Below are 11,258 nucleotides of genomic sequence, written 5' to 3'. Positions count from 1 at the left end.
TTCTCCATCTGCATTATCAGAAATCTTTACCCTTCGAATCCCGCTTTAGGTGAATTTTAAGTTCACTAATTAACAATAACCACTTACTCATTTAATTAAATTGGAATATTGAATTTACACTCGTTTTTTCGCAATGAAGAGGTTATTTAGACTTAGAGGAACAAGGGCCCCCCATCACCTCAACTTGTCAAGAATTGACTTGTTAACAACAATAAGCTGACAATTATTTCTTAAAAAATTAATTTTAATTGGCTTAAATCGAGTTTTACATTATTTACTACCTGGCACCAAAACTAAAACCCATTGGTAAAATTTGCTCCATAGAAGTAGGGTAATTTTGTCAATGACATTAAGTTGGACAGCAACATTTAAAAATACAAAAATAATTAAGCATAGGCAGTTTAAGCCTTAAAAAGGGTTTGGTGCCGTTTATTTAGAAATTGGTGCGTACGTAAAGTTTCTGAAAAAACAGTGTGACTTTCATAAATTTGAATATTAATTAATATTACTCACGTACAGCGTAATACATTTAATATAAATTGGTAATTAACAATAAACAATCTACCAAGAAGTTTGTTTTAGCTCAATTCAGTATAAAAAGTGTTGCGTTTAATGTTTGTCAGGTTGGGCGACCAATTGTAGCAAAGCACGATGTAAAGTAGGTCAAAATTTACGCCGAACACTAAGTTCGAGTCAACGAAACACACAAGCAGCTTCAATATGGCAGCACAAGCAAAAAACATTGTCAACGACGAACGTCCATCTCCCCAGGACCACATCCCTAAACGGAAGCTATCAACGGCCGGTAGAAATTTATTTTTCTCCATTGGGAATCTCATAGTGAAAGAGGACGATCGTCAGAGTCCCATCAGAGTCCTTGCCTCCGCGCTTTGAGCCTGAAGAGCCTCGCTGGCGTACTGCTCCAGGAGCTCCCTCTTCTTTCTTCGGAGAAGCGCGTCCTCCACCTCTTGTTGGGATGGAACCGGAACGTGGGCCACGAAAGGCCGGGCGCCCTCCTGTGTTTCAACTTCGCGGAACTGCGCGAAAAAATACGGATTAATAACAGTTGGTCTGCATGATTTTTCTTGCACAGGGTTTTCCAACTGTTTCTAGTGTACTTTTCCCCACTTATTACGCCATTTTTTTAGTTTATCGGGCTCTGTCATAGGGTAGACCTATTATAATCAATTTATAACTTGAATATACTGTTGCTGCCAGGCATCGCATCAATTATAAAGGGTTTTTTTCTGACAAATATGTATTCAGCGCCGACGTTTCGATCACCTATACGGGTAATCTTTTGTCTTTTGACTCACTGTATATATACTAGGGTTGTTCAAAAAAACACTTTTTTGTCAAATTTCAGTGGGGACTCCCTGGAATTGTTAGATTGCGTCTAAAAAACCCACAAACCAAATCTGAACACGTTTGGTTCAGTATTGACCGTGCTACGTCAATTTGAAAATTCAGATTTGGGGTAAAAATTTTGAAAAAAAAATGATCCTCCCCCTGAAAAATTTTTTTTTTCTTTTTTCACAATGCTTTGTAATTTAATAGCTATAAATAAATCTGTTTTGCAGTAAAAAAGTGAGTAGTCATGCAGGCGCGTAGCGTGACTGTTTCAAAGGGGGGTGTCCCGAATTTTCAACTTAGGGAATTCCCGTATTTTCCGTCTGACGTTAAGGAATAATGACGTCATAAAACATTCTAATCAGAAACAACTAACGTCCAGCAAATGCGAACACGTGCGTCGACGACACTCCTGCCAGGCGAAAAACTAAACCAAGACCGTAAAATATGTGTGATTGATTTTGAAAGAATCATAAACTATCAGCAGCGCAGTTTCCTAAGTTCCATGTACGGGACTAGCGTTAAATTACAGGCGCGCCTTTCGCCACCTGCAATACTAAACGAAAATCGTTTTTCCCAGGTGTTATTATGCCACAATTAGCGCAACATCGGCGCTGAGCAGTGTGCCAAGTCAGTTCAAATACAAGCTGCGGTTGAGGGGAAATAAGTTGTGTCAACTGCACACTAAACACGTGGTCTTAGACTTAAAATATGCTTATAGAGAATAATTTTTTGTTAACTATCATAACTTAAAAAAGGGCGACTTTGAAATGCGCACGTTATCATTATACCACCATTTAAGAATCTGTTTCAGATATCAAAAAATCCGAAGTTAGCCAATATCGAATATTAGAGCAGACAACGAACAGAGAGAAATTAGCTGCGCCTAACTTTGACGTTTTAGCGAGAAAAAGGAAAGAATGTTTGTCTTAGCCTTGTTAATTGTCGAATACACACTTAATAATATAATCGACCAACCTCAAGAAAAAAACGAAAGAGAAAATATATACCGCGTTTTACGGTCGACCAAAAAAAGACAAAAACGGAGTTTTGCGTTAGATTTTGGTTACGCATTAGCTTGAAGACGCGTGACCCAATTAAATTAAAAACATTACCGCTTCGTACAGTTTGCTAAACCCTGACCAAAACGAACAAATCACGCTAATATTACTCCCAAAAAAGGAGGGGGAGGGGGCACAAACCCCAGCCCTACTGGATACTCCACTGTGTCACATGACCGGTAACCCAAACCGCTGGACAGTGGCGGGTACGGGCGAAGCCCGAAAATTTTTACGTTTCGTGTATTCTAGACGCGAAAAACGGCGACTATTAGGAGCTTACGGCTGTTTAAAGTCGTCTATTTGACGTTAGAAAAATTGCAACACCTCGTATTCACGTCCGATTGTCAAGTTATTTGAATTGCGCGCGAAACGCTATGGAATTGCGGTGTCAGAAACGTCTCTGTGACGTATCAACCACAAACTGTTGAACTTCGTTGTCAGCAAAACTAACGATGCTTATCAACAAATTTGGTGATATTTGTAGTTTAATTTTGCCGATGGTATAAAACGTGGCTTCAAAATCGCCCTTTTTGAACTCTGTATAATTAGTAAATTATTTAGCTGAAACTGTGCAAAAAAAATACAAACAACTTATTACTGAAATTAAGACGGCCATTTATTATCAGTTTAGCGGGAAGCTAAATAGCTTGTCGACGTTTTAATGCATGTTTTAAAATACGGCGGTCAAGCGCTCCTTTTCGAGATTGAGACTAATAAAAAACATTCAATAGAGCGACCTGAGGTGAAGACGTTTGCTGTAGCTTACACGCCCGTTTTCTACGTTGTGTTTCTGATGTAACATCGCAGCAAACACGGTTGTATTTTTTTGATCATTGTTTACTGAGATTTCAAAGGGGGATGTCAAGACTCCTAAACACCATCTACTTTATTTTAAAATTTTAAGCCATTTTTCATAGAAGATTACCCGTCTAGGTAATCGAAACGTCGGCGCTGAATACATATTTGTCAGAAGAACCCCCTTTATAATTTATAACATCCTGTCAGAGTAAAGGTTTGTATTGTAGTGGGAATATAGCTTACTGGCCATTGCATCCCCAAACAAATTTCCGTACTGGAACTTTGGGAAGGTCAACTCGCGTACCATTTTGCAATAATGACACAAACGGATAGCGCCAAAACTAAATCTGATTGAGAAAATCTGACAACAGGTTTGGAATCAGCTCGCCAAACTTACCTAAAAACACTTCTCAAAGTTTATGCAATAAAGAATAGTATATTTTGTTGACCAACGATAATAAACAAATCATTTCTGGCTGAACAAAGCTTTGTATTGAGCAGGGTTTTCCAAATTTTCAGTCTCCAGCTCGTTTTACTGGTTTCCTATCGTGAGAGTTTTCGATAAACCGCGTTCATTTTCATTAAATACATCCAATGTTAGAAGGAGGTAACATACTTTGTTGTTTTAATGATTCTTTATTCATTTCAAAATCATTTTTAACTTTTTTATAAATTTTGAAGAATACGGTACTTCGAAACGTTTAAAATATGCTACCTATAACCTATATAGTGCCGTATAGGTTTTTATATCCGTTGTACGTCGAACTACAACCTCCAGCCTTATGCTTTAAACATCCAATATGTTATGCTTACGCATCAAACTAAAAAGTCTCTTGACACTATTTATCACACCAACTGCACGTCACCTTGAAGGGAGGTTGGTCTTGGTCGTTTCCGGCAGGTTCCGACTTTACAAGGGAATAGATGTCGGCTTCTTCCTTGGTGCTTTCCGATTCCGTCCAAGCGCTTACGGCCTCGGCGATCACTGAACAAGTTAAAATAGTGCATCAAACGTGTAAGCATTCCACTGGGGCTATAGCAGCGGTTCCCAAACTGGGGCCGGCGGACCAACTGGGGTCCATACAGCAGTTTCAAAGGGTCCGCAAGGAGAATTAGTTTTTAAGTTTTTCAACATTGGGCTTTAGCGAATGTTTTTTAAACATTAGGCCTATTTTTTAAAGATTATCTGTAATATAGCTCGATAATAAATTGTACAGCCAAACAGGTCGAGAAGATCGACATCATCTTGAATAAGACTCACATTAACTGAAGATGATACAAGCTCGTAACGAAACGTCTTAATCAAGATGATGTCGATCTACTCGACCTTTTCGGCTTTGCAATTTATTATAAAGCTACATTACAGATCCGTGCATAGTGTACCCAAGTTTATCTGTAATAATTATTATCTTTAGTTATGCATCTATTATGCTGTGCTAACTGCGATCAGCGAATCGTTCGCATTAGTTAGAAAGTTGTTACATTAGAAAGAATCGTGCCTGCACTAGTGTATAACAAGAAACATGGTTCAATGACCCATGAATTTTTATAGGGCCGCGAAATATAAAAATAATTGCAACGGGTATAGACTGGGCAAAATCTTTAGAAAATTTTGGGACCCTATTGGCTATAGTATTATGCCACTACTGCATACAAGTTAAGCGGGCGGCTATTTAAATGGCAATTTGGGTTTAGACGCAAAAACCGGTAGCAATGCTGTTTAATGTTAAGTATTTCAAGAATGTCAGCTTTCGTCGCTTTACAAATCAACCCACTTTACGCAACGTCACAGTAAGTTGTAAAAACAGAAGCGGTAGCAACGCTATTTTAGGATATATTATTTCTTAGAAGTAATTGATCCCAAAAAAGTATCCACTTGAATTTTTGCTGTTAGCGTGTTTTATTGTGCCTATAAATGTGTAACATTCGCTTATATGACCCATGGTAATTCTACTGCGCTGCCCATTATGACGTCCTAAATGTACGTGACATGTGTCTACCGAGGTGTGACCAAAACCCAAATCGAGCGTTCTCTGCCGATCGGCATTGATTCTGTTCGATCGTGTGCTATATTAGCGGTTTGATCAACAACAAACGCTAAAAAGGAGAGAATTTGAGAAAAGCGATTTTTATTATATGTCAGAAAAACAGTCCAACTCAATTACAAAAAAACATTCCTTGCTAATAACAACCGAAAACTAACAACCGAAAAGCATTGGCCAAATATCATTCAAAGGGTGATGGTTCCCTTAAAACAGGGGTCGGCAACCCCTGCCACAAGTGGCACGCGAGATGATTTTTCAGGGCACGCCAGTTGATTTAACGCGCACGTTATATCACCTTAAGAGAAAGTGCAACCATTACATCACTACCACATTACCTACATTATTATTACATCACTAATACTTTAGAGCTAACTAAATGGTTGCACGCATTTTCAGTTCATGTCACGAATAAGTGTCTTAACTGTTGTATTTAACATTATTTGTTGTGGGCGTTAAACTTGTTGTTTACGACTAAACTTCGTAGTACGTCACAATGCCCCAAAAGTGGCGTGACGTTTACTGTGTTAAATCTATGATCAGTGGTTCTCAACCGCCGGTCCGTCAAATATACTACAATTTTATATCTCTATTGCAAAATGCAAGATGTTGAAGGGTGCTTGTCCATCAAATTTATCTTCAATTCCGTAATTCGCCAGTTTCGTAATTTGCAGCATTGTGACGTAACATAAAGTTGATGGACTAATTTGGACTTTATCGTACGTCACAATCCTGCAAGTGTTGTGACAAACTGTTTAAAATTAGGCTACAACACGTTTAAGTCTTAAACTTTTAGTCCAGTTGTCCTTAAAAAATTTCAATAGAACCACGTATGATATCAAACAGACAGCAGCAAATTACTCATTACATTAAAGTTTCCGTTATTTGCAAGTTGCATACTTTGGTCGTAATTGCATTTTGGGTTGATTTTAATTTTTGATGGTCCACCGGTCCGCAAAATTTGATTTAAAGTTTTACCGGTCTGTATGCTAAAAAGGTTGAGAACCACTGTCCTACAATAAAAGGAAGCACGTGTGTTTTTGTGCGACTGAGAAACCAACAAAAAGCGAAACTGATAGTTAACACTTCTAGGTATCGACTGAAAAGCATCGAAGTATATTCAAAAAAAGTTAGGTAAATTAGATGTCAGATCACAGTAGGGCTGCGGAGTCGGACCCGGGACTCGAGTCGGACGTGTGCGCTTGCCCAGTTCCAAATTTTGAAACTGATAAGGCAGAAAACTCTAAATTGCTAAGGTGGAATAGCATATGTTGGTGGCATATGCATTTTCCATGAGCCCTATGAGTGGATTGCGGAATATCCATCTTATTTCAGTTACGTAAATTGGTGAAATACAGGCTGTAGAGTCGGAGCCGGACTCTGGACTCGATGAAGTCGCATATTCGGCCGGAGTCGGACTCGGGTTGTTTTTAACCTCCGCGGCCCTGATTGCAAGTGCAAAACTAAACATAGAAAATTGTTTGGCACGCGAGTTGTTGATACTTCATAAACTTGCACACTGAGTACGAAAGGTTGCCGACCCCTGCCTTAAAATATGTGTATCACGCGTTGTACCTATATGAAACCATCATATTTGGTCTCTGACGTGCGCCAATGATTTTTTCTTGATCTTGTGTTATTATAGCGGTTTGACTCAACCTAAACGCATGTTAAAAATATTAAACATTAGACAAACCGACCACTTCTAACAGTAGGCTTCGGCCAATTATCGTTAAAAATGTGATGGTTTCCTGAATCCCAGGAAATGTGGTAACGCCTGTATCAACCGTCGTACCTATAAGAAACATCATTTTTGCCTTAACGCTCACCTTTTTCTTCGAGTTCACTCTCAAGCGGCACAATAACCCCGTCATCCTCGTCCCTGTAGCCGTAATAATCGGCGTCGATAAACTTCATTAGCTGACCGCGAGTCTTGTTTGCCTTTACGGGCGCTGCGACGAGTATAAAGCTATAATTGACATTGAATCTATACAATATACAATTATACATAGGCTGTTTAATGAAAGTTAAACGGGCATCTTAAGTTTCGTTCGATGTAAACTACTCATGATGGGTGTTTGATAGGGCCAAACATGTATTTCTGTTTTATCTATGAAATGATACCAGATTTTACACGCGACACATATAGTTTAAAAAGATTTATCGGATTTGCAACAACGAACTTTGTTAGACATTTTACTGTCGGTGGGAGATTTCTTACACCAGAAAGAAGTTCAACTATTTATGTATATTATCCTTATTACAAATCCAACGAAAATGCAAATAGAATTGTTTATTCTAGAATAAGAGTTGAATCTTATTCAATACCCTCTCGGCCTAATTATTATCATTCATTGGGTTGAATATAAAATGCGCTACTGGGTCAGTTCGAGAAATAACACAGTTACAAAACTTACCGTCTTTGCGGAACAATTCTCGAACTCCGGGGAGGTCTTTAGCAGCTCCAAAGTACCTAAAAATATAAATAATAAATACAAATTGAAGCAGAACAGCGTTTAAAGGTGTACAACTGTACACGGTACTGTACAATGTACATGCTACTTTTTTACGAAACTGAGACGCAAGTAACCCGCCGTATAACAGTAGACCACCGGTTGCCAACCTAATTTTAGTCACAGGCGCCTGTAAAAACTTAAAGCCTGCGGTACCTATTTTTTGTTTAAAATTGACCTTCAATTTTGCCAACCTACGCCTACATTTATAAATACTATAGAAAACCTAAAATGCAACAATCCAGTTAAAATTCAATCACAAAATTTTACATTCAACAACAGATGTCAAAATAAAATTACTTGTAGCCTCGGTTCCCGGGAACCTCTTTGCCGTCGTGGTCGAGCATTTTCGGGCCGACCTTTTTGTAGTTGGGTCCTCCGAGCTCGACAATGCGTTCCTCCCAGTGTAGCTTCTCGCGCATTAACTTGTTGATTTCGTCGTTGAGGTCCCGCAACCTTTAAAGTGAGTTACGTGTCGTGACTGGAAAGTATTGCATTCCCGATACCGATATTTTTGACGTAAAGTACGCCCCTCCGTAATAATTGCAGTTATATTAATGCAGTGGTTCCCAAACTTTTTTATTCCGTGGCTTAGTTTTTTTTATAAAACAGTTTGTGGCCCACCATGTGTCGTATCTTTTTTGTACGCACTTTAGTCCATCATCCAAATAAGATATATCAACCTGGCTGATATACATATGCAAAATTGTCTGTCTGCAATTTACGCCTATATTTTCGGACAGTTATTTTTTTAAATACATTGATTCTAACCACATCCAAATAATCCTTTTTACTTCCAGGTTATTTTTAGATTGGAATTAAATATCTCTATGGCAACAAATTGAATTTAAAGTAAACTGCCGTGCTAATTGTGTAGCGAATAAAAAACACAGGCCGTGATATTTTGCCTTTACGTATAGTTAACAAATAGTCAATAACTTGGAAATGGCCTCATTCCTATATGGTTTTTCAAATGCTAACAATTATTTTAGAAAAAAAAAACATATTCAGTTGCAATAGTTTTAAATAACTCCATGGCCCACTAAAAACAGTCTGGTGGCCCACTCCTGGGCCATGGCCAACAGTTTGGGAATCGCTGTATTACTGCATAAGTTGAGTAGGTATGTCTGATACTTTGTATTTAATTACGATCCGATATCATTACATTAATGAAAGGTACAGCAACTGTGATCCCATCTAAAGTCGCCTTTTGACCAACGATAATAGCTTTACATATTATAGGACCCCCGAAACCGACAGATTAACCTATAATCAGACGATCAATAAATTCAAGCAAGGCTAGCCAGAAAAACAACTAGTCTGCAGTAAGGTTTAAACCCGCGACCTCCGGTTATAATGCTACCGTCGCTTTAAAACTTAGTTAGACAGGCTTTTGTCAATTAAGCAAAGCTGATCAAAGTGCGTCCAAACGCAACGTTTTTCGGGAAATTGCTCAGCGCAAGGCAAATTAGTTACAATGTTAAAATTCGAAGAAAAATTACCCTTCAAAGTGGATGCTCGTGAGTTACATTACAAACCACGGCTGAAATACTTCAATTTGGTATCAGATCGGTATCAAATCCACCCTACTACCTGACGAGTACCGACATTACTGCTTGGCATCGGATAACAGCAAAAACGGCAATATTTTCAAGCAGGGGTTGTAGTGTATCTCTTACTGGAAATCAGGAAGGCCGGCGTTCTGGATCTGGGCTACTTTCCTGGAAACCTCTCCGATGATTTGCCGTCGCCACTTCTCGCACTTCCTCAGGTTGTTGCACTCGGTGGCAAGGTAGGGACGTCGTTCCACAACCTTCCCCTCCTCCAGTTTCATCTTTCGGAACCTCGCCAGGGCAGTCCTATTTTTCGGAAATTTAAAAAGGTAAAAAAGAGTGTTTTGACAGCTGAAAGAATTTTGTAGAGCAGTGGTTCCCAAACTTTTCTAAAAATTTTGTCTGGAGGACCCGTTGCAATTAATTTAATATTTCGCGAGCCTATAAAAGTTCAAGGGTCAGTTGACCCATATTTCTTGTAGTACACTGGTGCAGCCACGTTTTTTTATTGTTACAACTTTCAAACTAATGCCAACGATTCACTGATAGCACCAGGTTGTACAGCATAATAGATGCTTTATGATGTCACAAGAGACAAACCCTACAATCCTATATGATCGAATAATAAAGAATAACTAAAGACAATAAAGATGACAGAATTGTGTTTAAAACATAGACTAATGTTTAAAAACATTCGCAAAATCCTAATGTTTAAAAACTGAGAGACTAATTCTCTTTGCGGACCCTCTGAAACTGTTGGACGGACCCCAGTTTGGGAACCGCTGTTGTAGAAGAATAGAAGAGAGAGAGAGTTTTTAATGAGAAAATGAAACCGACCTTTATTCGGGAAAAATGCAACAACTTTAAACTAACTAACAAAAAACATGGCAGAAACAAGTTTACGACCCAATAATACTGCAAAAGTCAGGAAAAGTAATAATTAATATAAACTGGTAGCGCTAAAGCAAACTTGAAACCAGCACAAATTAAATTGTGTAAATCCCTGCAACAACAAACACAAACGTTTTTACAAAAATTAAAAAGTAATACTTACACAGCTTTCTCTGCACTTCTTGCCTAGAAAAACAGCAAGTAGTTTTAAGTAGGTAACAAAATAGAATTTATTACAAGCAGTGAAAACGCGTAACTTACCATTTTGATGATATCTTTGAAGTGAGGTTAGAAGGTTAAAACTTAAATTTTAAATCTGCAGTAATCACAACAACAATGTTTTCAAAAAATTAATCTGAAAAGAAACAAGCATTGTAGTCATTTAAATGCGGATGCGGGGGATGGCACATTATTACAGAGTTTCAGAACAAAAACAGAACACAAAAATCAAACACTAAAAAAACATTTTTTTGCTACATGAATTACAACAAAATAGTTACTCGAAAATGGAAGATTAAGTTAACAATGATAAATACCTAAAAAAAGGCAAAAATACTTTTGACAACCAATACATTCAAGTGCATAAAGCATACCACACAATTTGACAAGCAGAACAATAAGAACACGTCAAAAACAAATAGCGAAAAATGGCTAGTAACAACCTTAAAACTAGTTTGACAAATAAAAACACATTGATTTAAATTCACCATTTGTGTATCAAATTTATACGCTGCAATAGAGTTTTTAAACATATTTGCAGTAATTAGCTTAATAAATGATGTAACACAACATAAAATAATACATATAAAACACCAAAAGTAGAAAAAAAAAACACACAAATTAGAAACAAAAACACAGTTTTCAATTCCAGGTGTATCAATTTGAAACTTTCTTGAATGAACACAGTTAGATAATGGAGAAAGTGTGATATAGCCTAGAGGTAGTAATAAACAGAAGTGAGTTTAGTACCTTTTTATTTTTCAGATAAAATGGCCATTCATGTTGGCTGTTTTGGGGTAACCAAGAAAAGGAAGATGAATAAATGGGGGG

At 37.8% G+C, this 11,258-nt stretch overlaps 1 protein-coding gene across 1 annotated transcript; it reads right to left on the bottom strand.

Annotated features, from left to right (window-relative positions):
• Positions 1-290: 290 nt before the first annotated feature.
• LOC146164635 (pre-mRNA-splicing factor ISY1 homolog) lies at positions 291-10,565 on the bottom strand. The gene is made up of 8 exons (XM_083381083.1): positions 10,470-10,565; positions 10,372-10,394; positions 9,444-9,623; positions 8,065-8,220; positions 7,669-7,724; positions 7,081-7,203; positions 4,076-4,194; positions 291-1,037 (listed from the first exon to the last, which is right to left on the bottom strand). Exons 1-8 carry the CDS (start codon positions 10,470-10,472, stop codon positions 858-860), a joined length of 840 nt encoding a protein of 279 aa, XP_083237209.1. The 5' UTR covers positions 10,473-10,565; the 3' UTR covers positions 291-857.
• Between the last annotated feature and the right edge of the window lie 693 nt (positions 10,566-11,258).

This window comes from Ascidiella aspersa, chromosome 2, assembly GCF_963924565.1.
Source record: "Ascidiella aspersa chromosome 2, kaAscAspe10.2, whole genome shotgun sequence".
NCBI lineage: Eukaryota > Metazoa > Chordata > Ascidiacea > Phlebobranchia > Ascidiidae > Ascidiella > Ascidiella aspersa.
Note: the sequence above shows the minus strand (reverse complement) of the source record. Positions and strands in the feature narration are given on the sequence as shown.